This window comes from Mastigoproctus giganteus, chromosome 3 (assembly GCF_048544385.1).
Source record: "Mastigoproctus giganteus isolate SK-2022 chromosome 3, ASM4854438v1, whole genome shotgun sequence".
NCBI lineage: Eukaryota > Metazoa > Arthropoda > Arachnida > Uropygi > Thelyphonidae > Mastigoproctus > Mastigoproctus giganteus.
In genome coordinates, this window is record NC_143577.1 from 157,559,577 (window position 1) to 157,578,362 (window position 18,786).

At 36.9% G+C, this 18,786-nt stretch overlaps 2 protein-coding genes across 4 annotated transcripts in view; one reads left to right on the plus strand and one right to left on the minus strand.

Moving 5' to 3' along the window:
- The window catches only part of Polr1C (RNA polymerase I and III subunit C), a 255,785-nt gene extending 237,691 nt beyond the window's left edge, over window positions 1-18,094 (plus strand). For both annotated transcript variants that reach the window (XM_090369465.1, XM_090369466.1), the window contains one exon: window positions 17,983-18,094. The gene's annotated coding sequence lies outside the window, so the exon portion shown is untranslated. The remainder of the gene's footprint in view (window positions 1-17,982) is intronic.
- Window positions 8,314-18,786, minus strand: part of LOC150088352 (inactive tyrosine-protein kinase 7-like) — a 376,615-nt gene continuing 366,142 nt past the window's right edge. For both annotated transcript variants that reach the window (XM_090369462.1, XM_090369464.1), the window contains exons 12-13: window positions 14,840-15,072; window positions 8,314-9,174 (exon numbers count right to left, since the gene is read on the minus strand). In XM_090369462.1, coding sequence (XP_090225588.1) covers window positions 8,596-9,174; window positions 14,840-15,072 — 812 coding nt within the window. In that variant the 3' untranslated portion in view covers window positions 8,314-8,595. The remainder of the gene's footprint in view (window positions 9,175-14,839; window positions 15,073-18,786) is intronic.

The window sequence follows — 18,786 nt, forward strand, 5'->3', positions numbered from 1 at the left end:
TCTTCTCTTTTTTGAAAAAAATTGGATTGTATGATAAATTCTAAAACATCACTCTAATAAATCATAAATTGATTCTATTTGAAATTTGAATTTTATCATTTTCCTATGAATAGGCGCACTATAGCCCCAGCAGCTCATGCGCCATTAAACCCCCATCACAACAACAGCTTTCCCTTAAGTGCTGATGGATCTGAATTATGACTGTCAATAATTTAAACCTATGTTATAGTTTATTACACTCAATTGAATAATCTTGTTTACTATTGTGCATTGTTAATTTAACATAGCCTATCTATGAACTGTATATATTCATGAAATGAAGTTTGTTTGCCATCATGGATTTTCTTAGCTGGCTACTGAACAGCATCAAATGTCCGAACTGAGAAAAGATATATATTGGTTAGCAGAATGTCAGGTATTGGGGGATGCTTGATAATATATTTAGTACTTGACACAATTAGTTATGTGGGGTGCGAGCAGTAGTGCATAGCACATGCTTCTTGATTAGACCAGGATTCGAGCCCATGATCATCAAATACGGAGGATGTGGAAAGGTCAGGGAATGACCACCGCATATCCCTGGAGCAATGTGGCCCTAGTTGCTAATGCTCCTAAAAACCAAATAACAACAATTAGTTATGTAAGTAAATCACATATCCTTACTTATTTAATGGCATTTGGGAGGAATATTGTTTTTCACCTTGTATGGGAACTGTGAATCGTGGTTCTCAGCTTTTATGCGTGCTATTAGAGGTTTTTAATTGGTTGATCACACCATGTTTATTTTACACTTAACTTTTGTTCCTTTTTTTGTATATCATGCTGTTAAAAAAAAAAAAAAAAAAAAAAAAAACAGAACTGAAGTGGATACATGACTTTCTAATTTTCATGTGAAGGTCACACTACTGACTGAATGTCCAGAGGGAAACCTTATTAGTATACAACTTGCACATTCTACATTTAGTGAGTATAGTGGAAAAGCAATTTGCTGGTGGATGTTTCATGGTTTCTATCTTCATCAACTGTTTAATTCTGGGTTAGGTACATGTAAATTTTAAAAAATCAGAAAATAATTCACAACTGAAAAATACATATTCTATATTAAAAACATATTTTTTTGAATTAAAACTTCCTTTAGACCTGTCAGGAAGTGAATGCAAATTTAAAAACTGCACATTTCAACCTATGGTTTCATTAAACCAGTGTTCACTGCATAAATTGTGCACACCAGTAAAGTGAAATTACTATCAATAACTCTTCACTTATGTCAATCAACACATGCATATAATTAATTATGCAATTTTCTGCAGAAAATTCAGCAACAGCTATTAGGAATTTCAACTGTGTGGATGAGACAAAAATTGCTGAAATGTTGTTGACCCTGACTAACACAGAGTTAAGAATTGATTGCTTCAAATCTTTCATCATCCCCTTTTGAAATCTGCCAACTATCATGATAATCTATTGTATGATTTATTAATACATTTTATATACTTTGTTCATGTAGACCACCCATCGTATATCAAGGATGGCCAAGTCTGATCTTTACAGAGACATCCAGCTACTCTTATGGAGCTCAGAACATTCTTTTTATTATATGCCTATAACTTTATCTTAAGCACAAAAATGTAATACTGCCAAGCAACCCTCATGTGGGTAGTGGAACATGATCAGTATGCAACGTTCCAGTCTGATGACAAAGAATAGATCAATTAATGAAAAGTTAAAATTGTGGTAATTACAAGATATCTGTGTATGTGAGAAAAAAATTGGATTTTCTCTTTACAGCCTCTTTCCCTGATTTGATCATTTCTATGTACAGTAATCATTATGGCTGACATTTGAAGAAATGCACACTAGTGTTAAATTTTGTGGCCTTGTACATAGAAGCTTACAGATAATTGTTTTTCCTGTTGCACAGCTAGACAGTGATTTAAAGATGGATATAAATCAGTAACTGATCAAATGTTGTAGTTGCTTTAAGTACACAAAGTTTGCTATATGACTTCACATTACTGATGCCATGCAGAAAAATACATCTACATTGTGATCTACACTGAGTGATCACTGAATTATGACCACCTACGTAATACTTTGTGGGTCCTCCTTTGGCCCTCAGTATAGCAGCTCTCCAATGTGGCATTGATTCAACAAGATGTCAGAAACATTCGGGAGGTATGGAGGTGATTGGTGTATCCAGATGCCTGATATGCCTTTCCATAGTGTTCCACAAGTGCTCTCTAGGGAGTTCCTCCTTTGGCCCTCAGTATAGCAGCTCTCCAATGTGGCATTGATTCAACAAGATGTCAGAAACATTCGGGAGGCATGGCTAACTAAGCTGTGTGTAATGCGGCCAGCAATGCAGGTATGGAGGTGATTGGTGTATCCAGATGCCTGATATGCCTTTCCATCGTGTTCCACAAGTGCTCTATAGGAAGTTCAGAGGCCAAAACTGTGTTCCTCAAACCATTCCTGCACAAGTGCCAGATGGCTTGGCACATTGCCATTTGGGAAAAGGTTTAACATAACAGAGACCACTGATACGTTGTTCCACATGCACCAGGGGTCCAAGTTCCTGCCAATGAAATATGACCCACACCATACAACTGCTTCCACCGGCCTGCAATTTTGATACCATGCGTGATGGATCAAGAGCCTCATGTTGTTGACACTAAATTCACACACACCCACCCATCCATGGTGTGGAGTAAATAACGTGACTAATCCGACCAGTACACCTCATTCCAGTCTTCTAACGTCCAACTTGCATGCTCTTTGCACCAGGTGAGTCTTTTATGCCGATGAACCTTGGTTAGGAGAGGCATGTAGGGGTCGTCTGCTGGTATAGCCCATACGTGTGAGCATGTGAAGCATGATCATGCCAGATATTGTTCCGGGTTGGCCCATGTATTGGGTAGTCACCTCTTCAATAGTGCTGTGCCTGTGCGAGTTGTCGGACCCAGTGCTCACCTCTAACGTCAACCTTTGCAGTTTTGCCATCGGGTTGTTGGTTGACCATTTTGACGCCAGTCCATGTACACCCCACCAGTTCTGCCATTTGAGAAATCGAGGCACCACTCACAACCTGTCCTTTATCAAAGTCTGATAAATCCTTTCTTTTACCCATCACGCTTGGAATTTTACTACCTACTGAACCGTTGACACCTTATCTATGCTAAATAGGTCGACTAACTGCACACTCTCGTACCTCACATGGTCAAAATTCAGTGATCACTCAGCGTATTTCAGATGAAGAAAGGAAAAGTTTCTTTGTAGGCTTCCTGTAACTTGGAGTAAGCTAGCCATAATTATGTGGACAAAAATGTTTTGGAGCCACTGCCAGCTTAGGTAAAGTATAGTTCTGTATATGCCAGTAAATTATAAATATCTTGAAGATTTTTAAATAAAATCTGGAGGTGAAGAACACAGAGATTACAAATGTACTGACTGAGCAACACTAATTTTGCTAGTTGCATAAATTGTGAAGCCAGTTATGTATTTATTCCCTGAACCAGGTAAAGGGTCTAAGAGACCCAAAGGATTGATTTTCAGGAGGCACATTCAAAACATTGGATAACATTTATTTATTTTACCTTAAAGAACAATTCTTTTTGTCCATTTTGTCTTTAACCTGTACTGGTCACGGGCTCCAAAGATACCTGCTTTTGAAATGGTTGATGAAAACTGTGATTGCCAAATAATACTACTAAAATTTAACAATTATAAGAGGTGAGGTAAAGTAACCATGAGTCATAGCACTATTTCTCGTTGGTGTAGGTAGAAAATGAAGATTTGGAATCAAGTCAATTACGATATGCAACATTCTTCTCTTGAACAGCCTTAGCACATTTCTTGGAAAACCAAGGTTTAGATAAAGGATGAGATTTTAAGGTGGAATAAAGGATTCCATCCCTACAAGAATAACTTCACTGACACAATCTGAATGAATATTGACATTAGAAGATTTGAAACAGTAGTCCGACCAAGGAAAAGAAATCTCTCAAAGAACTGAGAGAAAGGCTCCATTTAAGAAGAGACCATCACCAAGTTGTGATCTGAGGACTACTCATCTCAACTGTGTGGTTAGGTAAACGAAATACTGGTATTTTTATAGGAATTGCAAAAGTCTCAGCATCTCAACCAGCTGGGTCCAAGTGAGTGGAGTTGGGAGAATAATAGAGGCAACAGATGAATTTGACAGAATGTGGTAGAGAGATTCCAAATTACTAAGTCTCTGACAGGGAATATTGGAATGGACATATTTACAAGTACCTTCTTTGAAGTGAAAGGAATCATACAGTCAATAGTTTGGAAAACTGAGGTTGAATCAACCGATAACTGAGATTTTGGCAGACTGTAAGTGGAAATCATTGTAAAGTGTTTGTGAGGTTTAGATTTTTTTGCAGATAAGTTTGACAATTCATGGTGTGTTCAGTAGTAAGAAAAGGTGGGGGTGGACATGCTGTACACATGGTAAGAATATACCCACCTCCTTGACAATGCACCTCACTATCTGATCTGAAACTGGAGAGTTACTAATAGGTATGGTCCAGTGTATTATATCTTTATTGCATTCAGTGAATAGTTACATGGGCGCCCAATGCAATACCTGTTACAGCAACAATGCTAGGGGTGTACTGATTAGGGGCTGGCCTGTGAACACCGTTTTAGAGCTGTACCCTCGAAATGTAAGGATGACTGAATCTTGCCGTGATGTTTGTCATAACCACAAAAGACATTAATCATGCTTGCATGGTGGGGGATGGCTTACCAGAGCTTTGCTCTGAACATGGGTTCCACCACTTGAAGCCTCCAATATGGTAGTATTGTCTGGTAACGCATAGGGGCAGCATTCCTCAATCCCTGCTTACTTTTGTTCACACATGGGTGGTCACTCACAGTTCCACTATTGTCAATGACTGACCAGACTTTGCCAAAAAATAGGTCCATTTGACTTGAGTGTCACCCAAATATCAGTATTTTAGACTCCCAGGTAGCAAGCACAGCTTGGCATATATGAGAGAATGTTTTCGACACTCAAGGACCAATGTTCATGTTAGAGTACTTAAAAACTTATGGTGGGCAGGCATCAAAAGATATTTAATTTTTAAAATAAATGGTGTGCATTAATTTTGCAATAACTCTCATTTTATATGTTGAAAGAATAATTTAAAAAGATACATATACTATCTTGTCTCCTCTGTGGCTAGTGCAAATATTTGTAAAGTTGCTAATAGAAGATTCCAATTGGTTGAGACATTCATACTCAGTTTTCTCCTTTTGCTGCCAATAATAGCATATATCATCATGATGCTGAGGGTTGCTCGAGAAGATAGTGACAACATTGCAGTGTACACAGGCACCCATGGCATCCACCAATTGATTCAGCTGGAATCATGTGGTGGATGTGACCCCTTTGACTTACTCCACAAGATGGAGCCAGTCAGTGGTTAATTAAAGGCAACAGAGGATATAGCCACTATCGAATACAGGGTTAGTCAAAATGTCAACATATTTGATAGTAACTACATTTTTTTCTGTAAAAAAGAAAGAATAAATATCAAAGTTTTTAACAGTTACGTTATGGTTGTTCAGTATGGGCTCGTGACCCTGCACACGTCAAATTCAAGCCACACTTTTCTTGAGGGTATTGTTGTCGATCTGAGCAGTATGTCCTTGCAAAGAATCAGATAAGGGGAGCATAAACACCAGACTTTTGCAAAACCCCATAGATAAAAATCTAAGGGGGTAAGTTCCGGTGATCTCGGTGGCCAATGAAGCACAGCCAATACAGTGACAATTGTCATTCAGGAACTTTTGAACATCTGTGATGGAGCCCCCTATCCTTCTGCAAAATGAAGTTGCTTCTGTTTTATGTCAGCAGCCATTCAGTGTCTTTCATGGACATTGCATCAGAAAATGTTTACTTTTGGACTGTCTTCTTTGTGTGGATTCTCGCTCCCCAGACACAAATGTTCAGCCAATTCACTTTATCACTGTGATGGATGTGGCTTCCTTAGTAAAGACTAATCTGGTCAGAAAAATTTTGAAATTGTTTATTTTATGATTTTAAAAGTGCAGACAAAAAGATACCTTATTTCCTCTGTGGCTAGTGCATTTGAAAATTTGTTAACAGTATGGCACAACACAATTTGTTGTGTAGTTTTAGGGCTGGCAACAAATGAATTTTGTAAGGATGCATGGAGAGTTGTCTTCTGAGAATACACTAAACTGTACTAGCCCTCTTAGTTGATTTGTGGGGAATTTTGTTTGAAATGATCACAGCACTATCTGGCATGGAAGTTGCAGGTGTCTGCACCAAACACAACTTGGATATTTATGCTTTCATTTTTGTCAGAAACGCATGTTTGATATTAACTGTCAGAGTTGTTGACAACATTTGGACCAACTGTGTACTATATTAACCTTTAGTTCCAAGGTTGAAATGACAATAAAAAGAAACCTAAATTACTGTAACCTGCCTCCCAACTGCTTATGTGTTAATTAAAAACTGGCTAAAATTAAATTGCATAGAGGAAAGTCCACCTTTCTCAATGCTCGTCACATGGGTTTCACTATATAAAATCACTGTTGTACCAAGAGTCTGAATGGAGAACTTTTGAAAAATCATCAGTTGCTATTGATGCTAAACTCCCCAAGTGCACCATGGGAACTAGAAACACACAAAACCTCTTTCCTTTCTTAGCTATTGTGAACCAACTGATGATGTTTCCAAAGTTCACCGTTTGAACGCTTGGTTCAACAGTGAAAGCCATATGACGGGAATTGAGAAAGATGCATTTTCCTCTATGCTGTTTAATTTAAACCAGTTGGAAGATAAGTTCCAATATTCTTTATTCCTTCTAAGGATGTTTTTCCAAGCCATTATTGCATAAAAATTAGAATTTATTCTAGCCTAGTCTTTGTACTTATCTTTCTTCGTTTTTTTAAGAACACCTGTTGTAAGATTGCTCTCTAGCTTAAGATATGGTTTTTAGGAACCACGTGTTCCCTAGTCCACAATAATCTTTATGATACTGAAAACAGCAAGGAGGCACAATCTGAGTGTTACACTAACAGCATTAGTTATGAAGAGCAACAGTCTGTCCTTTCTTCCCATAAAAACAGATATCACAGAACCAAAACAGCTAATACCAGCATGGTCACGTGATTTGAAGCTCCTTGAAATTCCACAAGGAAAGAGCCCCAAACGATGAATCTCTGCTGATAACCAGATCAGGAATGTGTCTTCTCTAATCATCCGATAAGCCCAGCAAAGTTCTGTTACTATGTGGAGAAGTAACCTACAAGTTCCAGTTAATATTCTCCATGATATTTGTCTGTATATATAGGTTATTAGGCCAAATGACTTTTTTCAGTGCTTCTTAATCAAGAACATGGCTCCTCCCTACCTGTATACACTACTCACATTCTTCATCCCTATATTAAATTCATATACAGTACTATATTCCTAGCATGTTTTTGCTGCTTTCCTGTGAACATCACCATGTTGAGGAAAATAGAATTTTAGACCCATGAGCATTGCACATTGTTTCCAGTACTGAATTAATTGCTAAGGCACTCATGGCATTTACTCAACTCTGTCCTATGCCTGTGAGTAAATCCTCAGATTGCCTATCCTTAATAATGTCACCTTTTGCTCTTGTGTTTCCCACAATTTCCAGTTACTGGCTTAGTGCTTTCTGACACACAAATGTAGACTCTTGTATTCAGAAGGGTCCCTCAATTTTAATTCCTTTGAACTGTTATATTTGTCCATCAGCATGTGAATTACCTCACACCTGCAGTCAGTGGAATTCCACTGACTACAGGTGCTCTCCCACTTTGGAAAACCATATCTGGTAGCTAACTTATTCTCATGTGGTCTGTTGCTTTCTTCATCAGTGCAAAAAGAACTTCATTTATTTTGCTTAAACACATTTATCAGGTCTTGAGGCTTTGCAGTCTGCATCTTTTAAGATATTCTTCATAGGAATAGTCCTCAAATTCAAAATCTTATATTTAGTTATTATGCTGCTTTTAAAAATGAATATTGTTAAACTGTAGTGTGTAATAGCTGTACATTGTCAAGCTAAATTATTTAAATTTATTTCCTAAAACTATTTTTTTTAATTCTTGTATATAATTACAAAATTTACAAAAACAAGGATGAGCTCATTGTAGCTCTGATAATTTAATAACAATATTAAGTTTTCCTGCATATTTAAAAAAAATGAAAGTTATAAACTTGTTTTATATAAAAGTTCTTACTAAAGCCACATACAAAACTCAAAACACTGTAGACTCCTTTGATGTAAACCCCACATTTATATATAATAAGAAACAATGACTAGCAACACTTGCACAACTTACTAAGTTATCTCTAAAAAAAAATCTCCTCTGTAGCTATAATCCTTAGTTTGCCCATTTTGAAGTAGTTTCTGCTCATCTTGTATACCACATCACTGAAAATTTGCTGTGTTTCATTGAGCTTCCAAACTTAAGAATAGTTATGATACTCATGTTTCTCATTTGCCACTGATGTATATAACTAAGAGGTGATCATATCATTAAACAAAAATCTTTTTTGTTTATTCACACTTTACTGTCTATGTTGAGTTCACCAACACAAATAGAAATGTCACTAAATGATGGACGATCTTTTGGACTTATACTCCAGCACTTCTTCAACAGTTCAGATAAAGTTTCTGGAATACCTTCTAGTGGTAGTAGTTGTAGCTCATGTTTCTTCAATAATTTTAAAACTTCTTCATCTGTCATATCTGCAAATGGTAGTTTTGCTTGTGTGAATACTTCCCAAATGAGTACAGCAAATGACCACACATCACTTTTTGTTGACCACTCATCTTCAAGAACAGCTTCTGTTGGAGTCCATCTTAAAGGAAGGTTTCGGTTTTGGTACTGACTATATTCTGCAGCATAAGTATCACGAGTTAAACCAGGACTGCTAATTTTAATATCCAAGCCAGATGACACCAGACAATTTCGAGTGGCAAGATCTTTGTGTATAAAACGATGATTGGAGAGATATTCCATTCCCAGTGATACTTGGTGGCCAATACTGATTATTTGAGAGAGGGTAAGTGGTTGGGGCTGTGGACCTTTTCTTGTTGCATCTTTTCTAGTAGCCAAAAGAAACTGTTTCAAGTCTCCCTGTGTAAAAAAAAAAAAAAATTAATGATGCATTCAATTGTACACAGTAAATGTTCAGGGATTTATATTGCAATAATGAAACTTAAGTGTGTATTTCTATATGAGTCTGTCCTTATGTTTCTTGTAAAAGTAAGAATATGCAGTCAGTTCTGTTATAGCATGCATTTTAGCAATGCGATTTTCTCTCCAAGTAACACTAGGTAAACACAAAACCCGGCACCAAGCTGAATGTAGTGGCCTGCGCAGCAATACATACAACTTTACGAAGATTATAAAATGTCAAATTTGTGAGAGCTGTATTGGTTGGAGACACTGTTGCCATTTGCTGTATTCACAAGATAAAAGGTGATATTGTAGACAGACTCATGTTTTCAGGAGCTCACTTGTGCAAGCCATGTTCAATCCAAAAAATGTGAGAACAGAAATATCAATTAGTATGCATATATTACAGCGTTAATTAAGCTGTGTACGTAAGCATAGATAGCTTAATTAATACTGCAATATATGTATAGTATCTTGTTATATTTACTGTAATATCTGTTTTAGCAATTTTATTAGTGTTTTACTTTTTGACTGCGTGATACCATAATGGGGAATTTTTAGGAACACATGTACCGCGTTATAGCAGTACTGACTATAATAATTCAGTGTTATAGACATTTTGGCTATTTATCCACTGCAACTGATTTACAAAACCATTACCATTAATAGAGTGATATTATATGGCAGTTGAACTATAAAATGGAGAAACAAAAAGTGTACAAGGATCCTAAAAGTAATATTACACTTTTTTTTTTTTTTTTTAATTCCCAAAGTGCCCTACATACTGTGAACAGATGATATCATTCACAAAACCTGGATTAATTATTTGTGAGACAAACCTAGTATAGCGTAATACGCATCACTGCATTTAGGATTCTATTAGATAGTGTAGTATTGACAATTAATTAATTAAATTTATTTAAAATATAATGCCCCAGGCTAGAGCAGCAAAGCAACGGGCACAAAGTGGTAGGAGTGCTGTGACACGGGGGGTGATTCTCCAATGCATCACAACCTAAAAAAATGTGCAACTTGCGAAATTTTTGCCGAACTCTCTAGAACAGAACATGATCTAGCCAAAGAGGATGTCTTTATGTTTAGAAATTAGGTGTCAACTCAGCATTCTAATGGGCATCTATGAGAGCTTGAGGTGTAAGGTAGGTGCCCTCAAAGAAATTAATATGAGGGGCCCATCAAGTTCTGAGCTGCCCAACTCAACGTCAGAATGCACTGGTCCCACAGGAGTTATTTATTATTCATGACTCTATTGTCAGGGAGACGGGGAATATATTGTGGGGTATGTCTGCCAGGGGCAAAAGTTGATGATGTTGTAAAGCATATATCATCTTTTAAGGGCACGAAAGGTGATATTGTTGTACACGTTGGCACCAATGACATTAAGAGTAGTAGATCTGCAGATTTACTTAACAAGTACAGGTTGCGAGTCTGGTCAGTCAATTCAGCCCTGGAGGGAATGTGCAAGGCTCAAGGGGTAGAATTTTTTTCAGTGTGGTCTGTGCTTGTTAACAGGAGAGACTGCAAGAACATTTGCTGATGCTATCGAGGCAGTGTTAGGTGGGTCGAGATTCACAGACTAAAAGGTTAAAAATAGCTGCAGGCAGAAGTGATTCTTGCACTACTTCTATTAGAATAAGCAGCGGTCTGGGGGTTTCAGGGACTGATGGCACTCATCGTGAAACAGGTGGGTATATGGGATGTGTTAGGGTAACTAAGAATATGTGCATGAATACCAATGCTAGAAGTACAGTAAATAAAATTTGAGTGTTGGTCAAGACATCAAAGGTGGATATTGTTGGGATATCAGAGACGTGGTGTCACAGAGAATTGGGATTTGGGGAGTACAATGTGTACAGAAAGCGAGGAGGTGTTATGCTGTTAATTAAGGAAAATCAAAAGAAGTGCATCCAGTTGACATAAGCACTGCGAAAGCACGTGTAAGAGTGTGTTATAGGCCTAATGAGTACAATGAACAATTGTAAAGAGAAATAGAGTGGGCTAGTAAATCAGAATGTCTTATAATGGGAGATTTTTAACTTCCCAGATATTGTGGATTTATTGGATGATTGTTTTCTGCAGCAGCATGTTTGAGAGGGTAATACTCTTGATCTGGTTATCAGCAGTGATCTCAGTGTACTGATGTGGGATTTACTTAAAGATATAATTACCATCAGGGGTAAAGGAAAGGGTTTTTGCTTCTGCAAAGGTGAGATCAACTGATGATGTTACCAACAGCAAATTCTAAGTGAGAAGCATTCAAGGAATTAATCGTGGAAGCTACTAAAAGTTTCATGCCTATTAAGAAATATTGTTCAAGGTTTGGGCCTAAATGGTTATCAAATGAACTAATAAGACAGAAGAAAAATGCATGGGATGCATAAAATTGGCAGATTTAAGCTAGTCTGTAATCGAGTCACAAAGGATGCTAAGAAAAACAGCAAGGATTTCTTTACTTATATAAACTCTAAAAGGAAGGGGATGAATCTGATTGTTCCACTTGATATCGTTGGCTCTAATGTTGATGATCCTGCTCAGATAGCAAACAAACTGAATGAGTATTTTGCATCTACATTCACAAGAGGAGTTATTAAGGTTTGAAAATGCCAGAAGGTTATCAAATTGTAGCAGGGTGCTTAATGATTTTGTAATAACTGAGAACAAAGTGGAGGAGAAATTGTTGAAGTTAAACATAAGAAAGGCACCTGTAGTGGATGGGATTTATCCAGTTATATTAAAGGAGGTAAGCAAACCCTTAGCCATAATTATGAGAGCATCCGTGGACTCAAGAGGTGCTGTGCAAATGTATCCCCAATTCACAAAGGGGGGATCGAAGGGTGACAAGTAATTACAGACCAGTTAGTTTAACTTCTGTTCTGGGTAAAATAATGGAGTCACTGGTTAAAGATGCATTGCAGGATCATCTAGAAAAGACTGCAGCATGGGTTTGTTAAGGGAAAGTCTTGTCTGACAAATTTGATTGGTTACAAAGGAACTGGATGCAAAAAATAATTTTGATATCATATACTTGGATTTCAGGAAAGCTTTTGACACTGTTGTGCATGGAAGACTACTGTATAAATTGGAGCAGAATGGTTGAGTGATATTGATGAAGGTATATCAGGCTTATTAATGACAGTGTGCTACTGCAACAGGATCTAGAAAATTTGGGCTGAGAATTGGCAACTGAAGTTTAACATTGACAAATGCAAAGTACTGCATATGGGTGGAAGTAACCCCCAGAGAAACGTACCAACTATGTGGTACTACACTTAAGCTGGTAGAAAATGAAAAAGACTGGGTGTAATTGTGCAGTCAGATATGAAGTTTTCTGAGCAATGCTGCCAGGGAAAAGGAGGTGATTGTCCCACGCCTTGAATACTGCATACAGGTCTGGAGGCCTCATTTTAGGAAGGGTTTGCTTGAGCATGTACAGAGAAGGGCAGCAAGATTGGTGAGGGATCCTCAATTTCTGCAAATTGCAGTGGCCGAAACTTGGCAGGTGTATAAGGCCTTGACTGGATTGAGCATGCTGAATTCTGATGGGATTCTTCCACTTGTTAATATTACACACATCTCTCTTTAAGACTCCCTAAGGGGGCATAAAGACAGATGTGTGGAAATTTGCCAGAACAAACTTCCATCTGTCGTTGTGGAAGTTGATAGGTTAAATAAATTTAAGGTGAAACTGGACAAAGATTTAGAGAGAATTGTTTTGTAATTTTTTTTTTTGGCTGCATAAGCTCATACACTTGGTTTCTTGCATCACATGCCACTACTCCCCTGGAAGAAGAAATTTGAAATTATGGCTGTCACATCTCTGTTAATTAATTTATTGGGTGTAAACAATAAATTCAGTGCTTTATGGGTAGAATTTTAGTAACTCACATGTTGGGCAAAAATCTAAGTAAATGGAAAAGATGACAGTTGCAATTTTCATTCATCTATTACTGTACTAGCCAAAGGTGAATAGAATTTGCCATATAGTACACAACCCCCCCCCCCCCCAAATCATATGCTTCCTCTTCACACAGGTAAGTATACAGTTGACTTTTGAATTTATTCAAACTCAGCCTCAACTACCTGCAAAGGCAACTTGTTCCAGCTATCAAGAAATCACTGGCTAAAAGTATTTTTCCTATTGAATTTATGACCCCTAGTTCTGGAATTCTTTAGAACAGTGAGAACTACACTTTCATTCACTTACTAATCACTCTGAGGTGCCTGGTTGCCAAGTTCTGTTTTTTAGATGAGGTCTCCACACTTGCCGTATACAACAGGATTGTGATCTCCCTATCACTGACAGGATACCATAGGCTTTCCTAGCTGCGTGTATTGTAACTCCCAGATACCTTTCCTCCTCCACTGTTTTTAACTAAACCCCACAAGTGTATAATTTATTTGTGGGTTGCTAGTGTAAGACCTCTGCCAATCTGAAGAATATCCAGTAATACCAACCTCTCGTGAGGGACCGAGTCAGAGGCTTTGCTGAAATTGTTCCATTAATCCAGCTGATGGGTAACTGTGTCAAAATAGCCTACTAAGTTAGTTAAGCATGATTTACCTTTAACAAAGCCATGTCTATCTAAATATCCCTGGATGCACTCTTAGAACTGCTTTTATGTATTGGTGATGCCCTCATAATTAACCTTGATGGTTTAATACACTCCCTCAAAACTACAAGGTATTGACATCACTAATTTAATATCGTTCTGCCTCACACAAAAGTAGCTGTTCAATTCATCCGCAACATCAGTTGGATTATATAAGACTTTTCCACACCCTGTGCACAAGGGTTTGATCTGATTAGCGTTCTTCTTTGTTGTAATCACATATGTGAAAAATTCCTTGTCCCTATCCATTGCTTCCTCATATATGCAGCCTTGGCCTCTCTGACCTTATTTGTGGTACTACTACTACAGATAAACTTGTATCTGTTGTAGGCTTCAGTCCTAGGCTATCTTTTTCTGCTCTATTTGACCATCCAGCTCCTGCAATATTTTCTTAAAGGTATGTATGTATTCAAGATGCTATATAGTGCCTTAATCTGTCAAAGTTCTCTCTTGTGAATTTAAAACCTGTGCCTTTTTCTTTAATGACTGCAACATATTTCTTCATGTTCCAGCTGCATAATTACTTCCTGCATTCTTGGTAATGGCAGTAGAAGTCAGTAACGATTTATTGATTAGTTTTTTCTCATTATTAAAGTTCATGAGTGGGCTGAAATTTACTTATGGGTACACCCTCCAGACTGCTGCACTTTAAGCCCTGTGATGTCATCTGAATCATTATCAAGGATATTCTCAACCCCTAGTAAGTTGCATGAATTATACTTGCTGATCATTTTATAAAAAATTTGACATTGCATTAAAATATGCAACCAGAATGAAGCAACATCGGCTTCCTTATAGGTCAAAGTGTATCGTTCAAGGAACTCAATCTGTTTATTTGCTACACTCATTTACATTAATGAATATTGCAGATAGAGGAAATCCTTAAAGATAAATTTACAAACTTAAATTTTTTTGTGGAAGTTTAATGTGAAAGGTACATTAATGACTTTTTGAAGGGGAAAAAAAAAAAAAAAAAAAATTCTGTTTGCACTTACCCAGTCACTGTACTCCATGATCATTAAAAATGGCTCAGAATCATGGCATACACCAAGTAGCCTGGCAATATTATCATGTTTACATTTATGGAACAAATCCATCTCTCTTTTGTATTCCAAGTGGGAAGTTTCTTCTTTTGTTTGAAGAGATTTTACCATAACAACTGTCTCAGTTTCCCCATCATGTATACCTTTACCTTTGGCAAGAAATACATCACCATATTCACCATGACCTACAAAGAAGAGAAATTTGTTTGAGTAAAGGAAATATTAAACATATGTATTCTATTCAGACAGTAACCACAAGATGCTAAACTTACAACCTTTTCTCCTGATCATGATATTGCATTTGACACTTACGTGTGATGTTAAAAAAAAAAATTGGACTTTGGTGTCATGTAAACTGTATGGCAGGTGAAAGGGCAATTTATTTGGAGGAGATGCTTGTTAATTTTGTGTGGCATTATACCGCCTTTATGAGAATAAGACAATTTAACTCGGAAAATGAAAACTACACAAATTATGAAATTCACTAATCTTGCCAATAAGCATAACGATTACATCTTCCAATAAAGTTAGCAAAATTCTTATTAAAATCCATCCCATCATACAGGAAGAATTGTTGTTCATATACTTACAATTAACACAAAAGCCTAATAGTATATGGCTTAAGCAGATATTTTAGAATTGTATTTCCTTATTAAAAAGGGCCATTCAGTGTTGCCTGCTGCTGTGAACACAAGGGATGGAAAGTGTATCCTGCTTGTGTCCAAAGTGGAGTGATTTGCATTTTGATCATGGATAGTGCTATATGAATATTTTCATGTGGAAAAGGCATGCACTCACAGATCATGTATTGAATCACACATGATGGGGTGTTATCATTGACCTATAAGCATAATGTTGCCATCTGCACAACAGCATTAAAATTGTCACTCACAGTTTAGGAACTATTTGAATGCAGTACCATAAGGCTTAGATCCATTTGAAGATAGTACAGATTTATTCTCTTTTAGAAACAATATTCCATGGTATGGTGGATTTGCAGCTTCCTGCACACCAATGCTTCTGCAACAGTCTCATTTCTCCAAAGCTTTGTTTGAAAAATCTGTGCCATAGGGAAAGGTAATGTCCATGGCATACAAAATAATTTTATATTTTAACATTTCCTTTGAATATTAACCATATGGTGCAATCCAGTCTAAACCTACTCACCCCCTCATAATTGGACTTTGCAGCCCCTAGTCCTCTAACCATTTGTATCAGTGAAAATTTCACTCATTCATTTTACTTACACCTGGAGCCTAGTGTCCAAGCTCTGCATCCCACATTTTTGAAGTCTTTCCTCATATGGGCATCCTTTTGATGATCTCACCGGGTGCACTGACCAACTTTGGACTCTTTCAAGAAACTGAGTTTACAAGCAAATGTTTGATAAATCACCGATAGTATATCATGGGCCCTCCGTTCTGCTTGGCTACACTATTCAGAGAACTTCTGAACAGAGTAGCCAATGTCTCCCATTCCAATTCGTCCTGAAGAAACTTTGCTATCCATCTAAGTATTTTACCTGCAATTCCAATAATATCTCATGTAGGACTGATCAGTAGTTACCTACCTAACTCTTAGAGCCACCTTTATGTATTGAAACTTCTCCAATCAAAGGGAATAACTCCTTACTTCATATTTAACAGTCAGTAAAATATTAGGTTAATGCCAATTTCCTTAAAATTGCTGACCAAGTACACCCCTTCGTGATAACAATGAATTCTCAACCCAATAGGGCATATTTGGGACCTACTAGAAAAAGATGAATGCTGTGGGCAGCAATACCACAGGATACTCTTCCTAGAGGCCATATTGTTGTTAACAACTGTTACATTTCTTGGATATGATCAGGTCTAGAATATCATTCCTCCCCCCACCCACCCACGGTACTTTTTAAATTCAGAAAACATGATTGTTGTTTCTCATTCCTACCATGTTATTTAAATCCCCAACTGCTGCAGTAACCATTCAATCAGCACAGAACTCTTAAGTTTAATAAATCACAAGGTGCAAAAGAAAAACAGCGATATGAAAGTGCAGTTATGCTGTGTTCTCACTAGTTTGTGAGTAGTAGAAATTACAGAGAATTCTTTACTAGGGCCCTTAGGGTTGATGGCATATGTTTAGCAATTCGAGGGAAAATTATGGCAATGGCCAGTATGTGTAACTGTGCAGCACTTTTCCTTTTAATAGTCCGACCACAGTTTTGTGGAAGTAAAATCTTATTTAACTGTTACTACTTTAGAGTTGGAGGATGCAGTTGAATAACTTTGAAATTATTCATTTGGACTTTAGCAAAGCAAATGCAGTCCTGTACAAAAGATTGCTATATAAGTTAGGTTACTCTTGGATAGAGAATGTTGTGTCAAATGATCAGCACCAGCTGTATTTTTATCCAAGATAACTTATCTACATGTTCATTTCTCTGTGTGATGGTGTCCTAATTGTTAGGGACATTATAATGAGACCTTATTTGAAACAAAGAAAATGAATGAAGGTAAAATGCCTATTAAATAACACTGTAACCGGGCAGCACAAATTGGACTGCAAGAAGTTTTCTTTGAGACAGATATATAGTGTGCTAGTCAATCACTCACCAGAATATTTCTATATGATGGAACAATATTCCTTGTGTAAAGAAACCGTGCCACTGATCATAGTGTAATGATATGGGATTTTGCTTCTACAATTTTTAAATTCTTTTCAGTGAGACCAACTGATGGTGGAGAGGACTGCAGCAAATGAACACTGCATACTGCCTTTGTTAGTATCTACCTTGCATAGTTAGTGGTTTAAAGAATGGAACAATAATAAATAGTTTGTTACTGATTAAGTAGTAATATAATTGTTTTCACTTCACTACTTTATAATCAACAGCATGGGAAATGCAACACATAGTTCAGAATATGTGACAAACAATTGTAGTACACTGCCAGTCAATGCATTTTAATAGCACTTGATATATAAAAAGTAAATAAAATGAACAACCTAAGTTATTAATGTGGATTGAAAACATAGACACTTTACATATATGTCACTATTGCTGAGAACCATGTTATGTGCTAACTGCTCCCCTTACATCTTCTCATTGGTAGGTCTAAGTGTCGCAGGAAGAAGGTTGTGATATCCATCTTGCCTAACTGTCTGTTCAAATAATGGTTATTTGAACTGTGCTAATTAGATGTTTTATTACTTAATAAATCAGGTAAAATGGCTATTTTGTATTCCTAGGATTATAATTAATATTAGAAGAGTATAAAAATTTTTAACATTACAAGCAGAACCTGTGAATGGTATTTTGCCATTACTGCATGTGGTATGCTCAAGTCAAAGTAGCCAGTTCTCAGTTTTACAAAATGAGGGATCCATCAAGCTCTCAGCTGCCCATACCTGTGCATCAGACAACAGTAGAAAAGGTGATATTATTGTACATACTGGTAATAATAATAGGAAGTTTGAGGATTCACTTAACAGGTATAGAACAGGTCACAAGTGTCTGCAATTTTGCTCAGACGTGATGAGAAACTTTTCTCCAATACCACTCTTCAGGTAAAGGAGCCACTAGCTGTCACTACAATAGTATCAACTATAAGATACTGTTCCACATTTCGATCTAAATTGATAATAGAGAAATATCATTAAGAACAAACTAGTGTGAAATGTAGCTTATTCCTGCACAATCACCAACAGTGGGGGTAAAAATAAATTTTGATATCATATACTTAGATTTCATTATTGTACTGCACAAAAGACTGTTGTGCATTGGAGGCAAGTTTTAATAAATACTGCTCAGGGTTCAGTGCTGGGTCCTTCAATATTTGTGAAGAGATATTATAGTTAGTGGATGATGCAAAGACTGGTTAATGATAGAAATCAGAATATGATGCTACTACAAGTCC